The sequence below is a fragment of the Rhea pennata genome, chromosome 2 (genome assembly GCF_028389875.1).
Source record: "Rhea pennata isolate bPtePen1 chromosome 2, bPtePen1.pri, whole genome shotgun sequence".
NCBI lineage: Eukaryota > Metazoa > Chordata > Aves > Rheiformes > Rheidae > Rhea > Rhea pennata.
Window position 1 is genome coordinate 108,432,819 of NC_084664.1, and position 13,817 is coordinate 108,446,635.

At 37.1% G+C, this 13,817-nt stretch overlaps 1 protein-coding gene across 1 annotated transcript; it reads right to left on the bottom strand.

Moving 5' to 3' along the window:
* Positions 1 to 5,668: 5,668 nt before the first annotated feature.
* PSMG2 (proteasome assembly chaperone 2) lies at positions 5,669 to 13,776 on the bottom strand. The gene is made up of 7 exons (XM_062570097.1): positions 13,568 to 13,776; positions 11,889 to 12,060; positions 11,004 to 11,062; positions 9,911 to 10,029; positions 8,446 to 8,619; positions 7,383 to 7,503; positions 5,669 to 6,870 (listed from the first exon to the last, which is right to left on the bottom strand). The coding sequence occupies exons 1-7, from the start codon at positions 13,634 to 13,636 to the stop codon at positions 6,778 to 6,780; spliced, it is 807 nt and encodes a 268-aa protein (XP_062426081.1). The 5' UTR covers positions 13,637 to 13,776; the 3' UTR covers positions 5,669 to 6,777.
* Between the last annotated feature and the right edge of the window lie 41 nt (positions 13,777 to 13,817).

Sequence of the window (13,817 nt, forward strand, 5' to 3'; positions counted from 1 at the left end):
TCTAAGAAGAACACCAGTTTCTAATCACAGCCTTGAAAACAACTGCGATGGAAGAATGACAGAGTTGTAGATTTACAACTAAAAAGATGTGAATTATGGCTAACCTCCCTGCCAGTTTTTCCCAGGTTCAAGAGGAATTTTTGCAGCACTGTACTTGTCATAGTAGGCATTTACCAGCCCTATTACTGACCCAAGGACAAAACCACTACCTTGCACTGCAGCTCGGCTTGGTGGGCAAAAGCGCAGGCAGCAAACGCAGATGCTGTGGCCAGGCTCACTGCTGGAGGGTGATACTGCCCGTGGGGGCTGCAGCCAGGCGCAAGCGCCACCACAGCCAGACCTGCCCTGATCCCCTTGCTCGCAGGGGCTGGAGGGCCCAAGAGCCACCTGCAGCACTTGTGAGTCCGCATCTTTTCCACAGGGAAAAGTTTTGTGTTTCCCCTTTAGGGCCCCTTGCTTGGGAACTTGCTCACCTTTCCTTCTCCTTGAAGTTTTACTCCACAGTGTGTCAGCCGAGGAGGTACTTCTTATCTAAAACAAGCTAAATGTGCTGCAAGGCAAATGATGACACCTTTATCTTTTTAGTCTTCAGTAATTTATTTGTCCGCTTCATAGTAACTTTCAAAGTGTTATTACTGCTTATTTAAAAAAAAAAACAAAAAACAAACAAAAAAAAAAAACACTCACATTCTTGGTTCTTTCCTGTCCACAGCTGTGCATGCCTTGCTTGGGTCTAGTATACTTGTATCATGGCCCCGACTGTAGTGTAAAGTTTGAGGAGGGTACCATCCTCAGCAATGTTCTTTCAAAGCTGTTACCATGCTTGACATCTGTTTTAACAAATTTTAAGTTCAGAATCAACACGTATGGGTCAGCGTTCAGGAGCAGGATTTAGTTTGCTAAATCTCCAAACCCATTAGCCAGTGAATTAGGCTAGTGGAGTAGGGAAGAGGGAGAATAAACTAGGGATAATCTTCACTTAGCATGGAGCCAGCCTTCAAAGTCACTCACAGCAGGTAAGTAGACAGGGTTCCTGCAGTGCAGTTTTGAAAGCTAATGGCTGCTTCCCAAAATTTCCTAATACTCACCTTTCTTCTCCATGTTAAGTTTCTGTTGAAGAACCAGATTTTTTGCTTGTATTTTCTTGCTTACAGCACTTACAAGATTTGAAGAATAGCATCAGTATATTTATGCCTGTAAAATGTGTTTTAATTTCAGTTTGCTCTATTTTATTAGTCAGTTTTTAGGCTCCAAGAAACTCTTAAATGGCAATTGTCATTTTGAAAATGTCTCAGACTGCTTTTTTGCAGTCATCTTTGCCATGATCTAGCCTCTGTTGTAAGGGTTTCAGATAAATGCTTAGTAGTTGTAGTTACATCAGACCGTAGATACCACAATTTAGATCTTTAAATATTCTTCTTTTAATTATTGACAAATTCTCTGCAGAATCTTAACAGATTTTGTGCCACAGTGTTCACATTCTACTGTCATTTTCTTAACATTGTAAAAATTGTTTGTGGCCTGCCCAGAATGGTCAGGGCTTCTCACTACCAAGAATTAGAATGGACATCTGTGTGGTATAGCTGTTTAGTTCTTTTGCCTGATTTGAAGATATTTAGAGCTAGATGATCATTTTTATGAGTCTCTGATTAAAATAAACGCAATTAGCTCACTGATTAAAACTGGACAGTTCAATAAAAAAGGATAATATTCTTGTATACACAAATCCTAACTGGAAGATGCAGTAATCCAGAGAGAAAGGCTTCTGCATTACACATAGGTTGTCAGACCAACTAGGCAGATGAGAAGGCTGATGCAAATTTGAGCATTGAGGTCCAGACTTCCGAGACATCTCTCTGAGGCTGGAGAATTTTAGAAGATCTCTAAATGATAAAATTCAGCCCTTTAGTTGCTCAAAATACTAGATTTCATGCCTTAGAGTTTTGGTTAATAGCTGAAGAGGGATTCTAGTAGTGAAAAACTGTATATGACTAACATGGGTTCAAGATGAGTCAATCAAATGACAGCAGAGCAAGCTAACTTGATACAGTTTTTATTTCCCCATGTCTTCCATGCCTCCCCCCCCACACATTTATTGGCTAAGAAACTAAAAGAATAGGATAAAGGGGAAGGAGAAAGAAATTCATTTTAGCTGCTAGTTAACTAAATGTAATCTAAATGATGTTGCTTTTAGGTTAAAATGCATTCAAGCCTCTCTGTTTTCTTAGGGATGTTGTCACTATGTTATATATAGGAACTCACCTGATGCCTTCATGTACATTTTTATATTCTTGGAGCTGGAGCACAAATAGATTTTCTTCAGAGGTATAACAGATGTTGTAACTATAAAAGGAACAGCAGTTGGTGAGGCAATGTCTTTGCTGAAACCAAGACTTCAGTCTCAATTTCTATTAAGCTCCATAGCAGATTGTTAGTGCAGTATGTACTGAGATTATCTGGCCATCTGCCTACCCTGCCTTTGAGCATACAAATCACAAGGGACTACCAGTAAATCTACATTTAGAAACACTCATAGAGCCTTAAAGAATCTGTCTTGGTTGTGTTTTTCATTTGAAACAAATCGAAAGAGTTACATTTTTTAGACACTTACTTTAAAAATCTTAATGCTTTGTTCTTAAAAGAAAAAAAAACTATGTATTTTATCAGTAGCCAGCAGATACATACATTTTCCTAAGATGTTTGTAACATCAGCACTACTTTAATTAAAAGGCCAACAGAAGTGACCAGCTAGTACTGATTCCCAAAGCAAAAAAAAAATGCATAAAACTAAGCAGCAAATGCAGGAATTCTCCTTAGTACTAAAATTCTCTTTAAAGCACTCATGCACTCATTTTGCAACATTGGCCTGTTTCTGTTTTTAAACCATGCATTTGTGCAGCTCATCTTTGTTTCTCCAAGTCAGTTCTTCCAACTTAGTTTCTCCTAGCTGCTTTAAAACAGCTGGTTTGTAAATATCATGCAAGTGTCTAAGCTATTTGAGCAAGTATTTTCATGATAAATTGCACCTTTTACCTGTAATCATTAGAAGGAGATAAAACTCCCATGTCATAAAAAAACTGTGGATGCTTGTGGGCTATGGTCTAGTCGTCAAACGTTCCCTTGCTGCTGCTTCAGAATTCTTGTTTTTCTGCCTCTAGCCTTTTACTACGGCTTCTCCTTGTTCCAGGCCTTACTGACTTTCCTTGAAATTTAATCTGTGATCAAAACTGCTTTGATTTTGATGAATACAGTCTGCAATTAAATACCTTCTTAACTGCTGCTTCTGTAACACCACTCTGCATATTTCGAACTCCATTGTGATTAACGCAGCGTTTAATACAAGACTTTTCCTACCTGGTGAACTTCCTGTGGATGCTCAAACAATGGTGCTTGTTGCCCAAACAATGTTTTAATTCACCTAATAGAACTCCCTTAAGATTTTTTTTTAATGCATCATTTAAAAAGCCCAGAAGTCAACTTCGGTGTATTTTTTTTTAAATATAGCTACCTTGTATATTTTGCTTCAACACAGTGTGTTCTAGATCTTGACCAAAGATCTAGCCTGTGTCAAAGAGCTGCAGAGAATCCTGTTTAAGTTGGCTATTTGTATGTAACAAATTATTTAAACACCAAAGCTAATGCATCACGTATGCTAACATGTTTGCAGTACTGAGTATCATACAGAAAAACAGTTTGGAGGCAGAGATGGTTAGTAAGCTTATTAGTTATACAACAGTGTGGCTCACAGGTGTTAGAATAATGACAGTTGTGAATAGGGCCTAAATGAAGCAGTTAATTTGATCCCCAAGGAATCAGGCAGTTAAACAAAGCCAACTAACAGATAAAACTTAGATAATCATCTTATTAAAAAAAAAAAAGTGCAAAAGCTTGTGTCTGTTGGTAATTCCCCTTTTTTTTCCCCAGTAGGAATCACAGAATGGTAAGGTTGAAAGGGACCTCTGGAGATCATCTAGTTCAACCCTCAGTGTAGCCTGTACAGGGATTGAACCCATGACCTTGGCATTAGCAGCACCACGCTCTAACCAGCAGAGCTAAACCTGCCCCCTACGTGTTCTATGATGGTTAGAAAAACCTAATTAAGCATCCCAAATGTATATGTAATTATTTTCAAATACAAGTACTCACTGTATAAGCAATACGCAAGCTGTGATTGAAGAGCTGGTTCTTTGATGGGTACAGTTCAGCATTTTGAAAGATAATATAACAGAAGACATACCCTGATAGCTTGTTCTTCAAGGTCATTGTAGTTGTGTTCATCTGACCCCTGCACAAACGCAGCTATGTTCCCATGCTAGTCTAGTACGAAGGCCTAAATTAAGGTAAGGCTGGTGCTGAAAGGGTACAAATGGCAATACAGCAGCTGTTAGAGCCATACAGACATGTTCATAACTTGCAAAGTCAGACCCTTCATTTAAGAGTTGCAAGCAAACAGCCCAAGTAATCCCCTGCCCCCCAACCTCTCTTCTATTAAAGCAAAGCCTTTGTGTATTCATTCCCCTCTTTTTTAAGGATCATTTTCATCTCATGAAAGCTTGCAGAAGGCACAACTGATTTTAACAGGCATCTCCATTACATTAGTCTGTCTAGTGATTCCAACAAAATTCCACTTTTTTTTTTTTTTTTTTTTTTTTAAAAAAGCACTAGTCATTCTATATATTGGCTGTCAGTTCAAGGTGTTTCTCTTACCCACATCCATCCACTCTTCTAAAGTGACAGGAGCTTATGCTCCAATATGAGTATGTTTAAATTGCTAGGCCATTCTTTCTTGACCCAGCGTAACTTCTCCAGTACATCAGCAAAGCTCCCATTCTACAGCTCAATCCAAACATGGTCTTTAGAAGAGCTGCAGTGTGCAGAGGAGGAAATGGTCTTCCCTGAAAATCTCCGGCAGCTTCTTTGAGATCAGAAGACGACCCATTGTATTTTACTGGCAAACTGATACACTCTACTGGCTTTCAGATCTAAACCCCAAACCAGGTCAATAATCAGTCTCCTAATTTCTGACTTCCTTCCTTAGTATTCGACCGTCTAAGATGATGTATTCCTCTCAGTTCCAGATTCAACAGTTTATGAAAACATGCAAGCAGTTTTTGTGAGTTACATAGGACTATATGCTTAGAGTTAAGTGCCCTAGGTATCTACTGGTCCAAGGTGAAAGTTTTCAGCCCACTTGGAAGATTCAGCATTCCAAACTAATGTACAGCATTAGTTTACACTTTCCTAATAATTACCAAATCTCTCCATGCCCCCTACTGTTCAGTTACAGGTGATGTATTACATTCACACATAATCTAAAAATTCATCAAAATAAAAGATAGCATTTTAAGAACCTTCAGACCATCAGTTCTTTTCTACAAATGCAAAATTTGAATGAACAGTATTTGCAAGAATGATAAATCATCATGGTGGGATCTAAAAAAAGATAGGCTGCACAACTGCTTAGTCTTCCACATGTCTACAGTTGAGAGAGAGGAAAAATAAAACAATAAAATAAAGCCACACACACAAACCACCTGCCCCCTCCAAACACAAACAAACAAACAAACAAAAATAACAACCAAAAAAAACCCCAACCAAACAGACCCACTCAAGTTCCCTGGGAAACAATCATAAGATCATGAGCTAAAATAAATCTTTAAGCTCAGAATAATGCTGATTCTTTTAATCATGTTACTTGGTCCATCTTTTGGTTGAATGCCTGTTCTACACTAGTTGCTTCTTTGTCAGTTGCCTCAGAGAAGTTTCTTTCCATTCAGTCACATCAATTCATGGCTTGGAGGGGGCAGAACATTTTTTTATACCTTGAAACACAGTATCTGCACGCTGTAGGTACCGTAGAAGCTAGTCACGAACAAAGGATTAGTTTACATTTCTAGCCAGCATTTGGCATTAAGAAGCATCAGTGTTATACAATTCAAACCTTTAAAAAAAGAAAAAACGACCCTGCAGATGTCATTAAGCAAACACAAAGCTTTTCCAGGTCTCCTAATGCCAGCAGTAATTAGTTCACACTAACATTATTCTGCACCTACCTAGGTTTGTGACCTACACAAGTACTGCATTTAACTTGAGACTGTCTACATTTTAAGGCTATTTGGAAGTATTTCAGTGTACAATTAGTTGAAGCATTTGCTCCACCTATCCATTCTCCAAGTGCAAAGCAAACTGTAGTCTTGTAGTGTTTTTTTTGTTGTTTTGGGGGTTTTTTTTGTTTAGTTTTTTTTTTTTTTTTAAAGTCTTCCAGTTGAATCTACCACAGCAGCTGTCAGGAAAAGAAAGAACAAAATTACTTCTGAGCTTAACTTAGCCTTTTTTTCCAAAGCCTTCTTGGTGATGTAAGGCAATCCAAAGCTGACATGGAAGAATAAGGTTTCATCTTCATAAAAATATTTATAACTGCACATCAATCTCAAGTTCTCAGCTGTTATCAAAAAAGGCTATTGCAATCTTTTCCATGGCAGTAACAATTAACCAAAGAAAAATGTTTCTCACCCCAAATACTTTTATTAAAAAAAAGCAGAATTCCCATAAACAAGTTGTACAAAATATATTTCTTTGGTCAGTAAGTGAAAGTTAGCTTAATTTCTTTAGCTAGCCACATAAGCAAAAGGAATTTTCTTCTTAAATAAGGAATATTTATGTACACAACAAATTAAGCTGCTGTTGCTGCAGCAACACTGTGCAATTACTAGGCAATCATCTTCTCAGGGGATTTTACTTGCATATAGGTGACTCAGAGAAAAAATCCAAAACTTATCAGAAGAGTGCAGGTGGAAGACCACTGCCAAAAAGTAACCGCCAAGAACTTGGTATCCTCCATTGTGAAGAAGTAGCTGTAGAATCACTGCTCTGCAACAGGAATAGAGTAATTCTTTATAAGCTTTAAAAGAATAATGCAGTTTAACAGAATTCTATCTCCAGTGTATGTATTAAAATACTTAAATATTAAAATACATTAAAATGCCTTTCAAGTGTCTATACAATTATGGATTGCTTTAGAGAAGACTACTGTAATACCAAACCAGTTAAAGTCTTTAGACAACTTCCTCCACATCTGTCCAACAAGCGGATGTTTTTTCTTTTCTTGTGAATTCCCAGAGTAATTTTAATTAAATATATAATAAAAATACAATAAAAATGTAATATAATCTAGAGAAGCATAAAAATATAAATATATTATAATAAAAATATATTTGGCACTATCCTTGGAGACCAAGGGCCAAAGTGAACTCAACCCATTAAAGACAGTCTCAATTCACAGAATTCAGCTAAACATTCATAATGTTCTAGATTGAACAAAAAATGAAAATAACTGACAAAATGAGACACAAAACAAGAACTCTAGATCAAACAGCACTTACTTCAGTTTTAATTAGCTGGAGCCATTCATTAAGATAGTTAACAAGAGCAAATGCATCAGGGATATTGTCCCCTTCAGAGCAGAACTTTAGAAGAACTGCCATTTGGATTCCTTTTGAACAACTGCAATAAAAACAGGCAGATTTTTTTTGTTTTGTTTTATTATTAACTCAGAACAATGATAGCTATGAATTAAGCACAACAATCTGCCTGAGGTTAAAAAAAAGAAAACAAAAATCATTCTTTTTTGCTTGGTTGTGTTTTCACACTTTATGCTTTCCTTTCTTAGTCTTGAGTTTGTTCTTGACTTTCCGCACCAGGAATCACAGGTTTTGAAAGAGTTATTTAGGGCATCGCTTATGCACTTAGTTTGAATTTTTGTCCTCTTGTTGGGGTATTTACAAAGACCTTTTGATACAGTGTCTGAAATACACTGCAATTCTTCAAAAATACTTCACTGGTCAATGAATGGAGGACTAATACACAAGATAATCAAGCTTAACACATAGATTCTGAAATATACCTGATTAGATGTAACTGAAAGGCTTTAATCTCAGATGGAACATTTTAAGTTTCTCCCATTTAGCTGAAATTCTATTAGTGACTCAAAACATAGGAGAGAAAGGGGGAAATCCATGAGTTTGCAATATTAGTAAATCAAAGCATGTGCCCACCAACTTAACAACTCATTCAACCAAAACAATTTCTGAAAACAAGTTTCTGAATATTTTTTGCCCAAATCTTTTTAAAATCAGAATATAACCTACATAAAAACATTCTAATCATCAGAGAAGAAAGATATTATCAAAACCAGGCAGAATAAAGACATACTTGGGATGCAGCTCTATAATTAAACAGTAGCAAATAAAAATGTGTAAAACGCTGCTTGCTTAAGTCTTCCACTTGAATGTATAAATGTAAAGACAGCAAAACAGAGCATGGAAATATTTCTAAGAGGGACAATGTTACACACACCTGTCTTCTACCAGTGAATCAGTAGTTTAAAAGACAATTTTACCTCTCTACTGAAAACAAGATGTATGTTTCCGCACGCAGCTCACTCACCACTCAGTAAACAACAGTTTTGTGATGCCTCCTCCAGGTATATGTAGAACTTTCTCTGTATCATTTATTCCAGGGTAAGCTGCTATTTTTTCCATTTCTTTCCATTTTAACCTCTGCATAAGGCTTTCCACTGATTTCTCAAGGGCAGGTGTAAGTATGTAGCGTAGTGAAGTCCTAGGAACAAATCAAGAGTATGTTCAGTACGAGAATACCAGACAACATAGGTATTATTACTTGGGATGGAAATGAGCTACATGCATCAAGGACTGTTCAATTTTCTGCTACAAATATAACTAAATGATATATTTTGCCAAGATATGCTTGAATCTGAAGCAAGTTAGATGGATCTCTTCCTTCAGAAATCACCACTGCATCAGAATTATTAAAAATAATAATACCCCCAGCAATTTTCCCTCCCTCCGAGTATACAAGATACCCTCATTTTAGATGCCCAAGTAAAGTGCTTTTATATCTGATATGTGCCAATAAGTAGGAGAACTGTTTAAGGGTTGTTAAAATTATTTACAAAAAAGCGATGGTTATTGTTCCTTTACATGGGAACCAATTCAATTAAAGTTAGCTAAAGTAAGCTTGGGCTTCATTTTGATATACTTTATAAGCTCAAACTACAAATATTTGCAGACTTCTGTTAAGTCTTTCAGTATTTTCATAATGTATACCCTCACTCTTTAGTAACTCTCTGGTAAAAGATTTATTCAGAATAAGTCACCACAACTAATGACACAAAACACAAAGTAGCTGTCAGTCCCTCTCACTTCATTTCATGTTTGATGACCACTCTACAAACTGTATGCAAGTATCAATGGTAACTATATCTAGAACATGAACAGACCTACATATCTTTAGGGCTCTACACATTTACACATTATGGTGCTAACAGCTGATCTTTTTCAAGATTTTTTTTTTGGTAAGTCTCAGACTATCAAAGCCCTCAATCAGCAAGTAATGCAAATTTTTTAAGGCAATGACACCTAATAAAACTCTGTATAGTTTCCTCCTAACAAGTATTGGTAATTGCATATTTAAAAAGAAAAAAAAAAGACAGCTAACTAAAAGAGGAAAACTCAAAATGCAGAATAATAAAGAAGAGGTAAGAAACTAAAATATTCTAACTAAATGTTAAAAATCTAATCAGCGAGCTGTAGGTTAGCAGCTAAACCTTAACAGTGCTTGCAACAACAACAACAAAGCTGTTAAAACTCAAGGCTGCCGGCACAAGCCAAGTGCAAATTTACTTACAGTATATTTTTTGTTCAGTATTGTCAATAGACTAACAAAGCTCAGAGTCTAAAGCTGTATAACACACTGTTTTAATAATATATTAAGTATCTTATGATCTACCTACACAGCAAAACAAAAGAACCCTATCAAAAAGTACTAAGCAGATGGATATATGCCAGTTTGCCAAAAATAACAGTCAAATCATTTAAGGACAAACACATACCCAAGAAGTTGCTCATCATCACGCTGGTATGCATGGCTGCTAGACAGAAGAATAACTCTGGCACATTTGCTGGCTTGTACCCAAGAAAGCAGTGCTTCAGAAAATGGCCTGTACTTGTTCTTTATGCAAAGACAGAGGGAGAAGGAGAAAAGGAGGGGGGAGGTGGAAAAAGAAGAAAAAAAAAAGTTTAGTGCCCTTAAGAAAAGCCACAAGTCTACAATACTAGATGCTATATTTAATGTTGAACAATGATTTTTTTCTTCATATCCATTCAGTCTTCAGTTTCAGATATCAGATATATTTTTAAAAAGCAGACAACTCAGGTTGTTTACTTAATCAAAAAAATATGTATAATGATAAAAATTATGAAGACCACATTAATAATAGCTGCACCACTTATTTTGTGTGCCATTAATACCAATGGAAAAAACTTCTAGAACAATATGGGATAATAACATTCCACAGTATTTCTCCACAATCTGAACTGCCAAAAAAACCGCAATGCAATTTATTCTGGTGTGGCGTTCTGCCTGTTTGAGATCATTATACAGTTAACAATTAACATCTTTATTTTTTTCTCTTCATGTTTATTGTCTTTGTGTATTTATCTTTTCTTAGATTAATTCTTGCTGTCATCCCCATTTATTTCCTAATGTACTCTGTTTGTTATATACAAAAAAAATGGACAAAAATCAGAGCATTTTGTTTTGTCAAGACAGTTAATAACTAAGGATATATTTACACTAAATTCTACCAAACTGACTGAGTTGTTTCTGACTGAGAGCTTGAAACAAAAACAAACCAACCAATCTCAATCATCAATGAAGGTAGGAGCCAGCTTTTGTTGAACAGTTATAGAAAGTTTAAAAAGTTATAGAAAATGTATCATTATATAGAAAAACATTTTGCTGGGTTTTTTTGTATATCTTGTTTATAAGACAGTATTTCATAACACAGTGTATTTGTTTCAGTTGTGCTTATTTTAAGACATTATAACAACAGTCTAAATTCATCTAGACCATTTGAAAACTGTTTGCCAGTAGAACAACTGAATTTGAATACTGAAGTGAGAACAAACAATGAACATACGTACCTTTATAAAAGGTGATCTGATCTGCAGAACTACAAGTTTCCTTGAAGGTAATGAATACACTATAAGGAGAGAACAACAACTTTGCATAAAAAGAAAACAAGAGAAGGATCTGGGCTTAGAAGTATTTGGATTTATCCAGTTTATAAATCTCAGGATAGTAAACCTTTCAGCTATCTAATTAAATTACTGAAAAGCTTGATATAATTCACAGGATAAAAGATATGTATTTTTGTCCATCATCTTCACTGAATTTTATTTCAGTTGGTATAAATACAAAGGATTGAATGAAGTAAAATCTATTAAAAAAAAAAAAAAACTCCTGTAATGACTCAGATGAACTCTTAATGGAGCTTTGCCAAGATTATGACACATCTTGAGACTTCCATGATTTAAGAGGAAAAAATAATATAATATGAAATACTACGATGAACGCACAGAAAAGAAGTGAGAATTTGGAGGGAAAAAAGAACCCACTGGATTAGGAAAAGGTAAAGATAGGTGAAAAGGAAGAAGACAAGAGAAGTATCCTTTTATACTCTAATTCAGCTTGCCTGCCATGTCTCACTGTAAGTATATACACTTTCCACATTATCTAGGATTAAAAACACAGAGAGCTTTGGCTGCAGTGTAATATGGTTGTGACTCAACATTTCTTACTGGTTCCATGTTTTATGCAAAATAACAGAAGTAAATTTCCTCTGCAAAGTGTAAATTTACATTCTTACCTGTAAATCAGATTTACTTTTAAAAGTTATTACTGAACTTAAATAGTTTGTTCACCATAGCAAAAGGTTAAAAAAAAAAAAGGCAACATTCTTAGAATTGCTTTCTACAAGCACATATTTAAGATCTAGCTTGCGAATATCTTCAGCATTCAATACATACCTTCAGCATTTATACTCAGCTCTGTTGAGTTTTCTTCTGCAGTTGCATATGGATTATTCCCAACCATTGGCACAAGGCAATCAGTGTAGAAGTAGCCAACTTTAGTCATGTCAAGTGTGGAAATCACTAGGTCTATTGCCAGTTGACCAACATTTCCCACTGACACTGCTGGCTGAAGTAACAGAAGTGTTTTAGCATTATAATAGTAAATACATAATTCACTTAAAGAACTACAGTGTGTTTATGGACAATACAATATGCCTTTGCAAATAGTTAAAATTCAAGTTAGTTGAATTCTGATTAAACATGTAATTTCTTAAAGTAGCTCCACCTTCTTACAAAAATGACAACATCTTAACAGCTTACTAATACATAATTTGGTCCCTGTCCCACAAATATATACGGGCTGCTTCTGTGGATAATCCTGTTTCATCATAAACATTAAAAAAAAAAAGGCTTGGAGGCTTGCGTCCTTCCACTCAACTCCCCCTTTTTGGCTACAGAGTAGATAAAAATTACTCCAAAACCTAATACAGAGCTTGGCAGCCCCCAAGTGACATTGAATGGCAATGCTGATATTGCACATTAAAACTATAAATACCAGATTGACCTAAATACATGAGTAAATCATTTATCATCTTTTAGGGATGTAAATGCTAAGGCTATCTTAGATGCATTTGATGTGAAATTAGCATGTGTTACCACCAAAACAGGCTGATGCCTATCCAATCTGATAGCATACAAGGAAAAATTCAGATTTCAAGTTTGCATCCTTCTACAGAAGCTGAAAATGGAAGACAACTGTAAATTTTTCAGTTGCCTCTCACCGATTTATAAAGAAGCCCGTGCCTATGAACTGCTGTGGCCCAAATGTCATCAGTCCTGGAAACACAGGAAATTTGGTGCCAATAACCTCAGAGTAAAAAAGGACAGAACTACAGACTATCACTACAAATTGGCTGGTACTCAATAGCTTGTTATTCCTAGACAAAGAAAATAGCAGTGAACTATTTCCTGTTACTAGTCAGCTGATCTGGAATGACTTCCTGTATAATAATCTCATACAGCATGTGAACATGCACAGTCATCAGAGGCAACGTAACCCTTGATGTAAGGTGATAAGGTTACCTTTAAATGATAAAGTAAGGGCGCTTACTTGTAGGAAAAATAGTGCTTTGCTACTTCACAGCCTGAACTGGAATTCTTACCCTATAATACACATAGCAACCTCTAGCAATTTATCTTAAATCAATTTCTTATTAGAGATTATTAAAATGTTTTCTAAACCCATTCCAAGCTGAGTTTAAATATAGCACAGCTAATGAATTTGCCACTGAGAAACAGTATATATAGCATCTAAACTAACAAACTAAATTAAAGATCAATCGATTACGTAGTTAATCAGCATTTTAAATTGGGCTATGAAAACCAGAGGCATCATCCCAAGGATCTGAAAGCGTATAAATCCTACACTGTACTCCAAGCGCGAGTCAGCCGTGGAGACGCGCGACGAGCCCGCGCCCCACCAAGGCCCCAGCGAAGGCTCCGAAGCTGCTTCGGGCCCCAGCTGCACGGAGCCGCCCCGGGCCCCGCGAAGCGGCACGTCCCTCTGCGCGGCCGCGGGGCGCTCCGCTCCGCTCCGGCGGCACCTCGGCGAGGGGGGCAGGAGCGCCACTCACCACGAGCAGAGTGAAGCCTTCGAAGTCCGAGCCGGCGGGGCCACCGCCGCGGTCGCAAGGGACAAACATGCCGGCAGGAAAGGAAAGGAAAGAGGCAAACGGCGGCAAACGGCGGCAAACGGCGGCAAACGGCGGCAAACGCCTCCCCGCCCCCAAGGCAGCGACCCCGCCGACGCGGGCGGGCGGGCGGGCGCGCACGGCGCTGACGTCACGGCCGCAACCGCCAGCCTCGCGCTCCGCCCGCGAGGAG

Coding starts and splice junctions, on each gene's coding strand:
- PSMG2 (XM_062570097.1), bottom strand. CDS start 13,636: ATGTTTGTCCCTTGCGACCGCGGCGGTGGCCCCGCCGGCTCGGACTTC. Junction 12,061..13,567: donor AAGGCTTCACTCTGCTCGTG/GTGAGTGGCGCT, acceptor CTGTTACTTCAG/CCAGCAGTGTCAGTGGGAAA. Junction 11,063..11,888: donor GCTGAGTATAAATGCTGAAG/GTATGTATTGAA, acceptor CTCTCCTTATAG/TGTATTCATTACCTTCAAGG.